The following is a 17919-nucleotide window of genomic DNA, read 5'->3' as shown; positions in this document are numbered from 1 at the left end:
AAACACCCCAAGCTGTGTTCAGACTTACAATTACCCTTCGAATCTACAGGATTCCGTGCCAAATTGAACTGTTCTGGATCCCGCACACTGTATGAATACCTAACTACTATCGCTTCATCCTCTGGTGTTTCCCAAAGTTTTAACTTTTGCAATATCTACACCAGGTAGTATAAAAATTACACAATACGTATTTTTCGAGAATTCTAGTTGGTAAATTATGTTATGTTACCCAACATAACCCAAATGAAACGTATCATTGTTTTGTCCCTGTAATTAACCAACTGTAAGATTAATTATGCACTACATTTTATAATTCATGATAGGCTTTTTGCAACCGGGACCGGGAGAGAACGCAGGAGTTCTTCGTGTAAACACTAAAAACAAAAACAGTTGCACCATCCGACCATTGATAATGGAGATTCGTCAAAAGCATAGTTAAAATTTAATTACAGTAGGTTTAAAGCCGAAACATGTTTATATATTGATTGATTGGCCTACAGATAATTTAAACATAGTTTATTTGTGTTCGCTATGGAGACCAATCAATATTTACTTCTGAGGCCAGAGCTTAATTTTATAGTCGATATCAAAACGGAATAGTCCGTAGTCAACCTAATTCTTCTTCATAAGTAAAAAACGCTAACTTCCCTCTAGTTATGTAAACAATCCTTGACTCTTTTATTAAACGTACATTTTATATCCCGCTGTCATTTGTATAGAAAGGAAGTAACCTCGACACAGTTTCTGTATCAGGTCAAACGAACAATTTATGCGAATCGGTGTCGATAAAAGTTTTATTAACTCGCTGTAACTTTTAAATTGATACTTTAAATGTTAAACTCGTCGATTTTACCAATTCCTCAAGAGTCCGGAGTCTAAAACATTCAGTCTGGCACGTAGACAAGATTAGCATATCTTTGAGTCCGCCTTTTCAGGATACACATAAATTAGACAATCGGAGAGGAGTTTCCCGCCTTTTGCGAAGATTTTCGCTCCTCTTAAACATTAATATTTATCTAAACGAGTTTTAAATCGCGTTCTCGAGTTGCCTGATTCACGAATATCGAGATTCAAATATGCAAGAGTCGGAGGTTCGTGAAGCCGTTGTGAAAAATGGCTGAGTAACAATTATGCAAAAGCTGGGTAAGCTTTGATTTAATCTGTCACGCTCCGACTGCGCTCTGGCGCGATGACGTAATCAGAGCGGATATCAAAGCAATCGGAGTCTGTCAAAGCAACAAAGCTGTTTTTAACTACTCGTTTGCGACGGTTGAACTTTGAAATACAAAAATATTGTTTCTTGTTTATAAGAAAACTCTCAGATTCAGTATGATTAAATATTTAGTTTGCCTTTTCAAAGATAACTAATAATTCTACTTACAATATTCAATTACCTAAAATTAACGTTTTCAAGAATAGAATAACTGCATCGTCAACTTGTTATTGGTCCTAACTGATTAGCAAATTCGTTCTGCAGCTGTATTTGTTTGTAAAATATTATTGTTGTGTAATAGGCTATTATTATTATTATTATTATTATTATTTGTAAAATGTTTGTGAGAATGGTGAAAACTAGGACGTCTTCTCCACCGCTAAGTAACTATGAAAACTCTGGAAAAAAGATAAGTGATTACTTTAAACTCATTCAAAAATACGTACAATAAACTGAAGTTTAAATTCATTCGAGTCTTAAGGACCAACTCATCGCCTGGATCTAATAACCTTCCACAATAAGCGTCACACACATCATAGAAAATATAAAGAATTCGTTAAACGTGCTTAATACATTCTAATTTAAAAAATAAAATATCATAAGTGGAGAAAGTTCTTTAGAACATAGAATAGGTTATACTTTCCGACGATATCCATCCTATTTTCACGGCATGTAAAACGAATGCATATGAAGCATATTTAGTCGAATTGATGTGTGAGGTTGTGCCAAAATATGGAGTAGTTTGTTTTCCCTGTGTCAGTCACATATATGAGCATCTCCCCGCAGCATAATCAGTCAGGTACACGAACCATTCCGAGGTCGACAAACACAACGATGTACGAATCTGCTTGCTCAGAACAAAGAGAGAGAACGTCTCTTTGTACTCTCTTTTTATTCAGCAAAGCATAAAAGAGTTTACAGTTTTGTCAGGTAAATGGCTCCGTCGCGTGTAAGGAAACTGCGAATAATTTGTCCTAATTTTATTGAATTCCTCCATCGCGTTTTGCCCGTTGTTGGCATTGTGTTTTCACTGGCGATTCTCCCTTTCCTTTTAGAAGGCTATAGAACGGACCTTTCGGTTTTATCCTTCATTATAACAAACTGTACCTTTAGTTGAAATTATGCCTAATCGTGGTACAGTACCTCCTTCGCTTGTGGTATCCTTGTTTAACATGGAAAAACGATCCTACATTTGGATATACAGTGATAGATCTTACTAATGAATCCGTGTTTGCCAATCAATGACATTTTTTTTACCAAACAAACCAATTAATGTAAATAAAAAACACTTATCTATTCAATCCAATAAAGAAATATTTGATACATTTTATTGTTTAAATTGATTAGGAATCATTGGTTTCACTTGTACCACATATTATAATAACCAACGAGTTTCATGAGCCTACACAATAAAGAAAGATACACTTTATCCATTCACAATCCTCCTAGTACCCTCCCTTGCTTATTTATGGCTAACACCGCCAACAGAACCCTACATCTGGAAACCCTGAAGTATGTGAATATAATGTTAAATTCATGGTATTTCCTTAATGCAGTAGGGTACATACTTCCTCAATTCGTTTAACGAATTGAGATGTTTGAACAAAAACATGTTACGGTTGAATTCTCGTATCAAAAAACTATCTTAGAAACTTTTTATCTTTATCAATCTGCTAAGAGATTTACTTTGTTTTACCGTTGACACTGACACAGTAGTGTTACCAACTTACACATTCGTTCCGCAAGTTTGATGGCGACAGTCGCGTGTTCGTTGCTCTCATTTCGTTTCAGTCGATTACATTATGAAGGCCGTGTCCTTCAGGTCACGTGGTCAACCCCCCCCCCTCCCCTGTATCATCGATGGTTGCTTTTATTATATCTCCCCTCATCCCACAACTAGTTCGGACAAAGGTAGGCTCCTTTTCCTTTTTATTTTCCCTTGGCGCCTCGCTTTGCTCCAAGGCCACTCTGGATGGGTCCAAGAGGGAAAGTGGGAAGCATTCCATTTTTTTTTATTAAAGCCATGTTAAGGGCGAAAGCGAACACTTCAGTCAACTACCAGAATTATGCTTACCAGAAAATTTTAGCCGAAATTATGCTTGTTATGACGGTTACATGTCGGTCAGCTGTCAGTGATCAGCTGTTTTCAGCAGTGACGTCACCGCGGACACGTGACTTTGTGAGGTACTTGTTATTAGAGCTCAGTTGCAAAGTGGTGCGCATTGTTGGTAAACAGTCGCAGTTAGCTCAATTGTTTTGTTTGCGGTCGCTGAACGTATTATTATACTAGTTAGGTAAACCGTTGCTGGAATGGAACGTGCCCTGTTTGGTAAACGAGAGGGTTACTCAATGGTAACAAACTTACTATGTAATTACAGTTCATATCTATATTGAAATAACGAGGCACATAGTAGTCGAAGTATAGGTTTGTTCTTGAAATCAGCACACTGATACTGTTGAAGTTTGTAGACTGAAAAAACTGTACTTTGTTACCTTAACAGAGTAATGACAGTCTCCAACGACAGATATTATGCTAACTTTCCAATAATGTCATAAATTTAACAGTCATTGATCAAAATTACGATCAATAGGAGTTCGTGTACTGAATGTACTTGAATTCTCATTCAAACCAATCAAACGGCGGCATTTTGCGTTTGTACATAGTTCAAATGACCCATAAACCATTTGCGTTGCTAAACATCTTACAATTGTTTATTTGAGTTTGAAACAAACAACATAACGTTATGACCATTGAGAGATCATACATAGCCAACGTCAATAAGCATCATAAACAAAGCCTGATCAGTCCTTCGATGTGTAACAGTGTTTGACATGTTGACTGACCGTTTGAAACGCAAACTTCTCTGTGTCGTGTGTACTTTGATAGAAGAGGCAAGGTAAGGAGGAATACACAGACGGAATCAGTCGATAAGTAGGGAGGGACGGGGAGAAGTCAACCCAAAAACCTGAATACCGCCCAGAGAGCAGCGCGGAGTGACCTTGACTTGCGCGGGGTCAGGACCTGTCTGGGCACGTATAAACATGATTTGGACATGATCACACCAAGAAGTCTGTACAAGTTGCAGGGTAGCCTGTTTGGTGGTTTCGCTGTGAATTTTAATATTCCTTAATAATTACGAATGAATTTTGGAAAAACACATCTTTTACTCTCCAAATCCAAAACTTGTGAAAATTTTCGAAGTACACTCCCAGTACAGTCCGAAGTACGGCCAGACGCCGTTGTGGCATTTTTAGGTATAGGCCATATACCGCCTTGTAATTGGTTGAGTATAAGAGTATAATACATCGAAAAGTGCAGTATATTTTCTCGCTTAATCTTATTCTCATATCATAATCTTTCTCGCTTATTCATATCATCATAAGAATACTTAGTCATGTATTATAAGTATTATGTATTATATCTAGAAGTGTGAGGAATAACCTGTATATAATTTTTGCCCTAAAACAAAACAACATTTTTGCACAACTGGGTCCAGTAGATTTAAGTAGTCACTCGTGAAAAACTGTCCAAACTGTTTTTATCTCCGTGCAAACAACACTTACAGAAAGTAATAAATTATCGGAAAACAATTTTGCTATTTGCCAGGCTGTTTTGGGTAATGTCATATGGACGCATTTTTGGTTGACACTTTTTATTAGAAATACTCATACACTTATAACTGAATAATATCTCTATTGTTTACACGCCTTATCAAATTCTTCGAGCGTGAACACGTACAAACTTTTGAAACCGAGATGAAAACTTGAAACCGATATGAAGAATGAGACAAAACAAAACCGCCTCTACAAACAATATGTCTCATATTCTCGGAACGTTGAGGCGGAGTGATATTGATGAGTCAGCTGTTAACTATTCACTGAGTGCACATCGTAGATAACTGCTCACGATATCAGTCATGTTAGTGATAACTGTTAACACCTTGCTGGAGATTGGGGGGTTCTAGATGCACTATTTATCGGGGGAGTGTTCTCATTAAATTTTCAAATTATCACGTATTGTATGTGACGACACAGAGTCGAAGGAACTACTTTTTGTGGTAACAAAAGAGTCTGCACTCAGTGACGATAAGTTTTTTTGTAAAGCTACTTTGTAGCGATTCTGAATATATAACACTATTCATATGCTGTTCAATGGGTATTGGATGGGGTTTTTTGTCATGCCTCCCTCTATTCCCGTTTGAAGCTTTTGAATTTGAATTCGTCGAGTCGCACCTCGCACCTGACCGTTGGATTGTGGGAGGGGGAGGGGGTGTAAATCCTCCCCTCAATTCACCTTGCCTAGGCTGAACTATCGCCCGACGCACAAAAACTGGCTTCTCAAACTTGCTACCTTCTCACCTTTGTTGGGATGAATTGATATACACACCTTTTGTCATACCTTTTTGGGGAGCGGCTGTTATAAAGCAGAGGACTTTTGACTGATGTGGGATCAAAGTCCGCCAATAATCAAAGGTTTATATCAAGTATTCGGTTATAGTAGTCATGCTGTGACCGATGGTTCAGTAGGTTCATGAATGTAGGTTGTAGGAAAGAAGATATTGTTCTCAGATAAGAAGAACTTTCTCCCTATTGGAGAACTCGCTTCAAAACACTCCATGATTGCAACCGCTCTATACCTATGATTGCAGAGTAGCAACCTGTTGTGCCAAAAACCAAGACAGTTGGAATATGTTTACAGCTTAGTTCAAACAAACTTCACACTCGACCCCTGGGACATGTTAACTGGGCGAGTTTATTTGTTCGAGTTGCCGCAGTTTATAGAGTTCGGTATTTGCTGAAGTAGCCACTTTCTGGTCGGTAATCAAGAGTTTATTTGGCCAGTGGCGCCATGTGGGTTCCCTCTGCTGCACTATTTGTGCGAATTATCGTTTGAACCCCGATGTTAAAAACAGCCTTCTTTATTTAGCTTTCTGCTGATGCTGCGTTCCGATCGGTTTATTTCTGGTTCATGTTTGTGCTGGGTTTGATATGTAAAAATAACTCATCAAAGGTGTGTTGGTTCGACCTTGATTAGATTAGGATACATTTATCAATAATGCAACAAGTAATAGGCCAAGTTTGTTTGCACAAAACTTATCGAAATTAACAGTTGTAAATCATCAGGTTAGGATTTGAATTATGTCAAGTACAACATGTAACATGATTGCAGCAAAACAGATGTCCATCTACAATCTGAATGTTTTCTCCTACTTTCAATTGTTGTAAACTCACTTTGCTACTTTTGCAACTAAACTATCATTCTACTTAGTCTGAGAGAAGTATTGTATCATCAATCATTAGGGATTAGGTTCTGTAGTATTTGTTTATATTTACCCAGTTACAGGCTCTGTTGATAGCTTTGTAACTACCACTTAATTGAAAACTACAGTTTTGAACTAAGTCGTTACTTACACATTACAGTTTTGTTTGAGTTTTCTTCCCTGCTGTGGACATTTTGTAATATTTCTCCTAGTCGATTTTTGTAAAGCTTAAAAGTTGAAATGTCTGGTTTTTACATTTCTGTCGCACAACTCGAGCGAGGCCATTCACATTCTGTATCTGTATCCTTGCTGCAATACAACGTAGTGGGCAATTAGCGACGACGGACACGTAGACTTGATTGGATAGGAGTCTGTCGTCTGTAGCTACTTTCCCCGCCATGACACAACCTCGGTGACATCATCTGTTGATGTTTACCCCAACCTCGGGTCGTGACAAGTGACATCTCGAGAGTCTGTCCGATCTGGCGGCAACATTCCTACATTGGCGGGAGTCTGTCGTCTGCAGCTACTTTCCCCGCCATGACACAACCTCGGTGACATCATCTGTTGATGTTTACCCCAACCTCGGGTCGTGACAAGTGACATCTCGAGAGTCTGTCCGATCTGGCGGCAACATTCCTACATTGGCGGGAGTCTGTCGTCTGCAGCTACTTTCCCCGCCATGACACAACCTCGGTGACATCATCTGTTGATGTTTGCCCCAACCTCGGGTCGTGACAAGTGACACCTAGTCTGTCCGATCTGGCGGCAACATTCCTACATTGGCGGGAGTCTGTCGTCTGCAGCTACTTTCCCCGCCATGACACAACCTCGGTGACATCATCTGTTGATGTTTACCCCAACCTCGGGTCGTGACAAGTGACATCTCGAGAGTCTGTCCGATCTGGCGGCAACATTCCTACATTGGCGGGAGTCTGTCGTCTGCAGCTACTTTCCCCGCCATGACACAACCTCGGTGACATCATCTGTTGATGTTTACCCCAACCTCGGGTCGTGACAAGTGACATCTCGAGAGTCTGTCCGATCTGGCGGCAACATTCCTACATTGGCGGGAATCTGCCTTTGAAGAAATCCGATATGTTATTGAATTTTCATCGTATCGATAAATTACTGATGACTCCAGCAGATTATATATCCTAATAAATGTTAGGATACCCTGGAGGTGGTGTTCTACTGTAGTAAAATCCAAATACAATAGTTCCATAAAACACGAATCTTTTTTGTATATTTATTTTTCAAATTTGCGCTGACTAGAATATTATAAAGGTGTGCTGCCAAGCTTTTCAATTCTTTTGCTATTACATGTTAGTACTTGTTTAATTATTCTACTTGTACCAGTTTTTAAAAGAAATATTCCACATTAATTGCATGTACGGATGTTTAAGTAGGTCAATGTGAGATATTGTAGTATCCTACGACGGTATACACATCACTACCGCTAGCTAGGGAGTTGTGTAGTATAAGGTAGTATCACTGGCATTTACTCAATTAGACACTGTTGGTGACTTGACGATTGTAGGTAAATACTATCCTAATTAGGAACATTCTATTGTATACGGACATGATCCAATTAGCACATGATTGAACACGAACGGTGCTATCATACTAGATCTAAATGTTTAAAAAAACTGTCTATTTATATAATGTATACACATTTTTACGAATAATAATATGATTTATTTGATTGATTTTTCATGCAAATACAATATTTTAATAATTTGATATTAAGTTAATTCGAAATCTAATGAATGCACACGTGAACAACACAAGGTAAACTGACAGTGAAGTTCCATGACCTAATAAATGAACTAAATGATCAACCGATGTTATGATCATTTAGTTCTTCATGACAATTATGGTTTGGTCCTCAAGTATATAAAATAACACCATCGTCCTCAATTCTCACAATTTTACATTGGTCGAAGATTGGGTTTTTTTTCGAACAGGTATGAATTTTTTCTCAACTCTGTCATATGGTAATTCTTTTGTATTAGGTAAATTTTATCATCGAAAATTGAACTTTTGACCCCCTAATAAGACTTATTACCTTTCTTACACCAATCCAAAGGACAAAATGTAACAATACTTCTTCATAAAGTAAAATCGCACTATGACAATAAATTGATAATAACCTGAGCAGTACCAATAGTAAGCAAACTATGGATAGTTTAACATTTATACTTTTTAAGTTTATATTTCACATTTATTAAAAGGCAAATTGTACTATTTGATTATTATTTTTTTACTTTTCACCAATCCAAATGACGGATGAAAACAATGTCGTCATGTGAAAATTAAGTACTTATAATTAACATGGGAACAATAACAATAAGATATTCAATAATTAAGGGTTGTATAAATACAAAATATAAATATTGGTGGTATGTATAATTGGGACATTTCCCCCCGATTTCACGTCTTTGATAGAAGCGCGTTGCTAATGTATTTGATTGACGTGAAAAACTCCGCTTTCCCGATGTTTCCGGGTCAGTGGTTCTAAACGCCCTCTCGGCTCTCACTCTGCATACAATATTGTACCTTTGTAAACAGCTGATTGGTATACGAGGGAAATGTACACTTCACATCACTGCGAATCAACGTTGCTCATTCAAACGTAGAACAGTTTTATTTATATTCGATGTTACTATTACATTTTTAGTTACTTGCCGCTTGAACTTCAAAGGCTATATGTTTATGCGGTGGTATAAAATGCAAGTAGTCGTGTCCTGTGAACTGGCGTCCAATAGTAAAGCTGTAATATATTTCAACAGTTAGTCGACATCAGCGCAGTCAAACGTCACCAACATGAAACATAAATTAAAACACGCTACAGTTTTTACAATAGGACTAGCCGTCTACTTGCACTATTCAAAGATTATTGTAACCTATTTTAACAACGTATAGAACGTTTTCCCTCTATTATAACCTTGACCCTATCAAAACCACAGAGTAGTGACAAAGACATAGAGTATAAAGCGTCGACCTTGGTGCATGGAGCAAGGAGTGTGGAGCGTGGGCGCTACAATGGCGATGGCTCTTCTTCCTACACCTCGGGCGCTGTCTTCTGTTGAAATATTCAACGCTTCCACCTTCTACCAGTCCTCGCGGTCTGTCTGAGATCATCTTGACCTTGGGGTGACACTGACAGCTCGTGTGTGTGTCAAGTGTGCGATTCCTGGTTGGTTAACTTCCAAATCTGGTTTGATTCCGGATAAAGTACAAGTGAAGGTATTAAATCCAAACGTTGAGCAAATGTTGAATGGTTTCGTCTGGTTGAAGGTTTTTGTTGATGCTTGAAAGAAAGAATATGCGTTTAAACTGTAACATGAAATGTTTTCGGGGGTGAAACCATTGTATAGTGGATATTTGGTGGTACGACAAATCTTTTTCTGGAGGGACTCCTAACCTCTCCAGTCCTCCACGCAAAAGACTATCGCTACGAAAAAAAAGTTAAATGTTCTTTTCTTTGTGATATGGCTCAAGGGACGCAGTTTTCAGAACACTAAACAACCCCTACACCATAAATATATGGGAATGAATACAATTTTAATACCCCTTGACTTTGAAACTTCCCTTTGAGAGGCTTCCTTTCACTGGAAACTCAAAATAAACTATATTATGTACAATTGAATTTATGTTAGAATCTTAAATTCTCTTTGATATGACAGTTACTACTACAGAATTTCATCTGTTCACTAATAGAATTGAATTTATAACACTATACAGTAGTATATATTCAATGCTAATAGAGAGGAAATGTGACAAGAAGCTGTATTATGTGTCTGCACAGTCTCTATTAGCGGATGAAAGCCCTGCGGACGGTAATCAAAATATTCCTAAAGACTCATTCCACTCCCCTCAAACCCGCCACTTCATGCTTTGATGTGGACTCTAGCCAGAAGGGACTACTTTTGTAAGAGATGAAGACTCTTTCACAACCATTGAGTCTTACTCTTGGAGTTTGTTTTAAAACTTTTCATGGGGTTGTTTAGATAAAATTAACTGGTGAAATCACCCGTTATCCTTTTAAGATAATATAGTTAAAAATCTTGGGATATGCAGGCTAAGATCTGGACACCATGGATAACTTGAAATGTATTCAATGATATTTTTACTACTGGACGATTTACGTTAATTAAATGATGAATGAAATTATATGATAACTTTACTATACCGACCATTATCAGCTAGTCCTTTTTAAAAGTACGTTTACAAACAAATAAAATATTGCTAAAAATATAACGACCCTAGGTTCAACCAAGGTAATTTGTCAAGCACTATCGCCGTTTCCGTCAGTCTACACCATACTGTTATCACATCACACAGCTGATACCGTGGCAGGTGCGTGCGCGTGTGTAGGCGGCCGATGACCAATTGGCCACCGGAAGACGAGTCAAGAACAATTCAGTCAATTAACGGACACATTGCTGCACTTTGTAGGCGGATCGCCAATCTCCAGCTGCTAGGAAGTCAAATAAATTTGGTCACGTTAATTTTGATTTACATCTCTGCTCTGATCGGTGATGAATATTAACATTAGAGTAAATTTTAATACCGATAATGTCGTTAGCTTAACCTAGATGAAAATTTGCTTAGGTCAAATGAGTCCAAACATATTTTCTAGCTACGTCGAATTTTCTCATATCTTATGCATGATACCAATCAGAATGATTCAGTGGGCCACGGCTACTGAACTCTAGAATGTCCAATGTCATAGCGTAAAACCTCCGCGATTCGAAGATGGTTTTGAGCTTACATCTGCATGAAACCAATTTGAAACAATGCAAAACGCCACCGATTATTAGAAAGGTATGGATTTGCGAATAAGGAAGAAATTTAGACTCAAATCGTCTGTTGAAGCAAACATCGGTGAAATTGTTGGATTCGACGGTTCAATTTGACCAATCAATTGTTTTATCTGCGTTAAAAATTCGTACAGGATTGGATTGCTATTGAATTAAAGGCCCTAACAATCTTTTACCCTCAAAACTCTGGGGTCTCTCCAGTCTCTGCTGGCATTTAGATGCGTTTATGGTTGCAATATTCCGTTATCAAATCAGCAATTAATTATCTTGACCATCGTAACGGATTGCGGGCCTCCCGGAGCGCTAGGAAGTGGGTTGCACAATTAAAATACAATAGCAAGAATGCAGTCACTTCCTGCAGTGAACAGTGAAAGCAGGTGTTGTAGTGAGCGCTTGGCAGGAGGACCTCCAGGTTACAGTGGGTTCTGTGGGGAATGGCTTGGTCTGTGATGATCCAAGTGATTGGTTTTGGTTTATGAATACACAAGCAGTATAAAGTGTCATGGTAGTAGTGATGGAATGTCACGGGTCTCTTGATTTTGAGGCCAGAGATTACCTCTCCAGTAGTCCTACTTTTAATGAAATTCATCCTACCATGCTGATAATTTCCTCCCTCGATGTTCATGGTTTAAGTGATTTTTTAAAGATATAAGTAACTGTATAAACAACAGAGCTTATGTTATGAAAACAAAGAAATGTCATGGCACACTGGAATGATGTGGTTCTAATCCAGTAACAAATGATTCAAATATTTTCTTTCAATGTTGAGGGATTTTTTTAGACAATCAGTTGTAATAAACTGCATTTGTAAAGTTTATTTTTTTTCTCTACTGATGATAATTGAAACCATGTTCTTCCATTTAGTACCATACTGACAATCCAATGACAGTTTGCGTCAAAGCTTAGAATCTCACGTGGGATCGAACACAATGTCGCCTTAGTAAATCGGCATGGGCCCAGGGGTGAAAGATGGTGGGGTGCAAATTAGAGAACGATTCCCCGGCTAGGAATGGATGAATGGGGCAAAAATATATCTTGGGCTTATGGCGAGTCACATGCAAACTGCAAGTCTCATCAACCTTCAGGTTCGAAGGTGAACCCTACCATTTCTCCCTGGACTGTTAGTACTCAAATGTTCTTAAAATGATTGCTGAAGGTTGTGGTCCTTGTTTCAGGCGAGGGGTGTGTGGAGAAGCCGCTGTGTACGTTGTGGAAGAACTACACGTCCAGCTGCAAGGCGGATGTCCACATGAAGGTGACCATTACACAGGCTGGCCTGAAAGCTGTCACCAAGGAACATGGACTGACGGAGTACTGGAGTCACCGCATCACCTACTGCGCTGCTCCACCCAACTACCCCAAGGTAATGCTTTGATTCTAATTTGGTCCTTATTTGAGTTACAAACAAAAATAATCTGACTACCCAACTGAAAAATGTCTTGTAATATTTTAAACCTTATTAAACGATGGATAGAACTACATTCCATTTCCATGTTAAATAGTGTGTTGTCCTAGTGAGTAGCATCAGGACTTTGGTGGGAGAGGGGCAGGTTTGATTTCCAGCACATCCGCAAAACATATGGATTTGCTCGCTTAACAATTCCACAGGTGTAGACAGTAAGAAAAACAAATTAATATAGTTGAACTGCGCCACTGACAGAATGCACAGAAGTTATGTACTAATTTCTGTCGAATACGTAAACTTTTAAACCAATCCAACTTCTTAGAACTTTTTATACTGCGTATAGAAATAACATAAAATAATATGTAACTTTGACTGTAGCTCCCACTGTTAGTGGCTCATTTAACTATGTTCAATTTAAATATAAAGAAATTGCTACAGCTGATTCACGTAGAAAGGAACCAGTTCTACTTTGGTACTGTGGTAACTTAAGTACCACACCACCATACTGTGTTGTCAAATTGGTTAGTCTACTTTTGTTTCCAAATGTTGATAATCTAATGTAAGGGAGGAACATAATGTCAATCAGTTTTTTTTATTCCTTTGGAGTAACATTATTAAATCAAATTATATCTGTGTAAAAACATTTTGCCTATCTAATTGATGAGTAAATTAATTCTTTCCATGGTTTTCGCTCACAGCAGCACCAATAAAATTCACCCTATTAAGATGCAAGCCTTAACACAACACAATACTTTTTTGTCAAGATACAAAGTTGACTGGATTTGCGGTTACAGGTATTCTGTTGGGTCTATCGGCACGAAGGACGCAAGCTGAAACAGGAACTGAGATGCCACGCTGTGCTGTGTTCCAAGGAGTCAACAGCCCGAAGGATGGTCACCCAGCTCAACTCTCGATTGGCTCAAGCCCTCACGGAGTTCAAGCGGGACAAGATAAGTCGTCAGAACGCAAGACTGTCATTGGCCAACTCGGTGTATGACAACCCGTCCTTGCCTCGCAGGAAGATCCTTTTGTCCACTGGGTCCCATAACTACCGACCACCGTTGGAGAGGTCAAAGTCTGCACCCAAACTGATGTCCATTGAGGAGAGCCTGGAGGAGGAAGATGAGTGCAGCGATACCAGGAGGTATGTATCAGCTTTGAATTTTGATAGATGTTGATATCCCATTCCAAGTTCAAAATGTTGCCAGTTTAAGAATGAAAATGAATATTGAGTCACTGTTTCATTTAACAATCATATTGTTTTATGTTGATTAGCCAACTTCTTTTTAAGCCAAACTTTGACAACTTAATTATGTGAATGTGACATAAATTATCAAAGTATCCAAAAAATAACGAAGAAAATTGAATTTTGACAGTAGCAGACTCTGTAACAGGCTTATTTAACCATGTTCTAATTTGATAAAATATAAATAGCTTCTGCTGATCCATATAGATGTTGTGTGTAATTTGTTCTCCGAAAGTTAATGGTTAATGGTTTTGTACAGAGACCTTTTAGACTGTTCATCATATATTGGACCTTTTCTCATTTGGAAATTTCTGGACTAGTCCCTTGACTGAACTATAAAGGCTTAACTCTAATGCAACATCCCTTTCTCACACTTCTGTTAAATATTTTAGTCAAACTCAATGGAAATGTTATACCATAATTTGATGTATTGCCATCCATAAAATTGTATGTTACCGTTAGCTATGGAATAAAGAAGGAAAAAAAATACAATTTCCTTCAAGTCTTATTTATAAAAAGATCTAATAGATCTAAGTCTTAGACTATCATGTTTGATTAAATAGTTCTTATTCCAAAAAATAAAAAAATAAAATCGGATAACATTTTATATGTTGAAAAATGTGAAGACCTGTAATTTCTCAGTCTAATTCTACACATGGTTGTTATTCATTCAAGAGGTTTAAAACCAAAGTTTTTAAATTAGAAGCTAATCGTAATCATAATTTTTCAGATCAGTAAGAAGAACGAGGCCATCTTGTCCAAAAGAAGATGCTTTCAAAAAGGCTAGAAGGATGAGCTGTGGAGGCCTCAGCGAGAGACTGATGAAGATCGACACCAACGCCTTGAGGAGTTTTGGCGAGAATAAAATCACCAACTCAAGTAGCGAAATGAACCTGTTAAATGAAACAATAGACGAGGAAGTCATCAAGAATGAAGAAATAGACGATAAGGTTGTTTTAATAAATCCAAGTGGAGGAGACGTTGTGAAGTTGGCAAGGGAGATGAAGAGGAGCATCAGTCTGCAAAGTCACGTGGAAGACGATGACACAACAACTGACGGAGAGTATGATGATGACATGGATACCAACAGCAAGATATCAGAAGAAGACTACCACGAGGAGGATACTTGCAGTATAAAAACATTAGGAGAGTGCGAAGTCTTATCAAGAGATGAAGAAGAGGAATGCGTCAGGTTACCTTCGGTCGAGGAAGAGTTAGTAGAAACCAGTTTACAAGATTCAATCGTTGAAAAAGTAGTTGATGGCTTTGAATTGGATTCTATTAGCTTAGAATCGAGAACCAACAGTTTAGTGAGGGATAGAAGAAAGATGTTTGAGAAACAGGTAGACAATTCGTCGTCGGATGATAAACTCAATGAAAAAGATTCTCCAGTATCTGGAATGCTGGTGCAAAACAGGAGAAAACTGTTTGAAAATGTGCTCAACCCTGATCTACAAGAAATCACTGGAAAAGTTTTTCAAGAAATTACAGAACAGACTGTTCTCGATTTGGATAGATTTAGTAGAACCAGGCTAGAAAAAGGATACGTGGACTTAGAGGAAGATTCTACGCCGAGCCTTCAAAGTATTTCTAGCGGTTCAGATACCTCTACGTCTCGAGTGCTTGACTTTAGAACGGTCGGAGTCAAATCAAACTATGATTTAGATTCCTTGTCAGAAGAAGACAGTGACGAGAGTGGCTACGTCGAGTCCGTACCTCCTGAAGGTGACGACAAAGTCCGAGACCTTCCTCATCATCAGTTGATGAAGAGCTGTATTCTCACACCAAAAACAACCCAGTGCGTACAAGTATAGCAGTTACAGAAACCTTGTAAATAGGCGTATTATCTATCTTTTAGTTTTCTCGAAGAAGAAGTGATACAGTAAAATTTAATTTTCTTCAAAATATAATCTAAAGTGATATACAGATCAAGTAAGTACTTCACTACTTGTAAATTAAATGAAATCATTGATTACTCGCACTATTGTAGATTTGTATAGGATATTGAATACATCACATTCCTGAGATTACTATAAGTATTATTGAAAGATTTATTTCAACTGTTGAATTTAGATTTACCTTACTTAAATCTCAAGTTCTTCATGGTTTATCCATAAATCAATGCTGCAACTGAGTGTCCTTGATATTTGTATATTGTCTTTTATTATTTAGTCATGAATGTAGCAATATAGTACAATACTTTGCAAGTATGTACGCATTATGTTTATTCTAGTCACTTAACATAGAATCATATTATATTAATGTTTTATATTACTTCTATTTGGTTTGCAGTTTCCCATTCTTATGCAATTAATGAAATATTATGTTACCACATATTTTAATTACTCTTGAAAAAAAAACAGTTTTCATAAATTATGGAAACAATCGTATCAGCAATTATAAGATAAACTCTATTCAAAATATTTTCTACGTTTCAAAACAAGGATTGTTAAAAAACATCTCTTCTATTAAGTGATGAGTCAATGGATACAGTGTATGATGAGTACAAAGACTTTCCATAATGTATTGTTAGATTTTACGTGATGAGACTGATTGTTCTAAATAAGTGCATTCTTTCACAACAGTACTGGTCTTTATCGAATGAAGACATGCCTGATGAGAATTTATATTTAGTTATTAAAGATAATTATTTGAAAGTCACAATAACAATGTTTGTGGATCTGAGTAAATCATAGACAAAAAGAATTAAATACAGACCCTCAGCTGTGCTGCGGTTACCATAGGTTCTGGCTCACACCGCTGGGAGCGCCATGTAGTTACGGCGTACGCGCTACGCAACTACACAGCTTCCAGTGGTGTGCGCCAGAACCTATGGTAACCATAGCACGGCTGTCAGTCTATATTTAATTGTTTTTGTCTATGGTAAAATATAATAATAAAATGTATATCCCAGCACTTGTACTCCTTGTCCGTAAGCCAAGTGTTCACAGTACAACAACCCTAGCAATACGTTGTTACTGTTAGAGAGGGAAGACACTGAATGTATAAAAACCTGATAAATTTTGTACATGAGTTAGATTCACATTCTAATTCTGTTGAAAATATTAATGTTTATTATTATTGTGAATTATTGTAAATAAAATAAATGTATATTAAATTTGTTCAACCCGTAAAATGTTCTCTTTGAATATACCTGTTAAAGGATCTCAATTATTCTGTTATACTAAAGAAAAGTTATTCTTATAAAGAATCATTTGAATTTTCAAGAAATTTGGTTTTCTGTGTGTGAAGTAAAAGAAAGTTAAGTCTCAGAACAAACTTTTTTGATATGTTAGGTTAATTCAGGTTTTCTTTACTTTTAGAAACCTTAAAGATGTTCATTTTACGTCAATGGCAATAAAGGAGTCGTGTCCATGCTTCTATGGAGCTAATTGTAACAAAATTCAACATTAAATAGTTATTTGTGAAACTAGTGAGCAAAGGCCTTTTGCACTCGTGTTGCACATTATATTTTTCTTACAGTCACTATAAAGCATATAAATAATTGGTCTTTCAAACACTATACAACACATTTTTAGGTTCAGCTCAGCTGAAAATGTGTTGTATAGTGTCAGCTGGCAACACAAATAGGTGCCCTAGAGAAAGTAGTCCCCGGTCCGTATCACTCCGCTATTTTTTCCTCGGCAAGCAATGTGCTCCGCGACCTGAGAAATTAGTTCCGTATATTTTTGTAATTTGCAGTGGTCTCCGTGCCTAAAAAAATGCTTTAAAGGTATTTTCTTGTTTATTAAGATCGTAGGAATGTTTTAAAAACGTTTTGTGCAACTAGTGAGCAAAGGGAGCAATTGACTCATTCGAGGGAAATACTTACCTAACCTAACCTAACCTAGGAATGGTTTCTCGATTGAGGCAATTGCACTTTGCACTCGAGTTGCACATTATATTTTTCCTATACCATAAAACAAATAAATTGGTAAAGAAACGTGACATATTTTTAAACAGAAGTG

The 17919-nt window shown here is 37.4% G+C and overlaps 1 protein-coding gene across 2 annotated transcripts in view; it reads left to right on the top strand.

The window, feature by feature from the left end:
• Window positions 1-17081, top strand: part of LOC128992227 (uncharacterized) — a 71838-nt gene extending 54757 nt beyond the window's left edge. For both annotated transcript variants that reach the window (XM_054415697.1, XM_054415699.1), the window contains exons 2-4: window positions 12476-12663; window positions 13500-13849; window positions 14682-17081. In XM_054415697.1, the coding sequence (XP_054271672.1) occupies window positions 12476-12663; window positions 13500-13849; window positions 14682-15765 (1622 nt within the window). In that variant the 3' untranslated portion in view covers window positions 15766-17081. The remainder of the gene's footprint in view (window positions 1-12475; window positions 12664-13499; window positions 13850-14681) is intronic.
• Window positions 17082-17919: the final 838 nt, after the last annotated feature.

The sequence above is a fragment of the Macrosteles quadrilineatus genome, unplaced genomic scaffold (genome assembly GCF_028750875.1).
Source record: "Macrosteles quadrilineatus isolate MER2022 unplaced genomic scaffold, UCM_ALF_1.0 Scaffold_4__1_contigs__length_99947679, whole genome shotgun sequence".
In the NCBI taxonomy this organism is placed as follows: domain Eukaryota; kingdom Metazoa; phylum Arthropoda; class Insecta; order Hemiptera; family Cicadellidae; genus Macrosteles; species Macrosteles quadrilineatus.
Note: the sequence above shows the minus strand (reverse complement) of the source record. Positions and strands in the feature narration are given on the sequence as shown.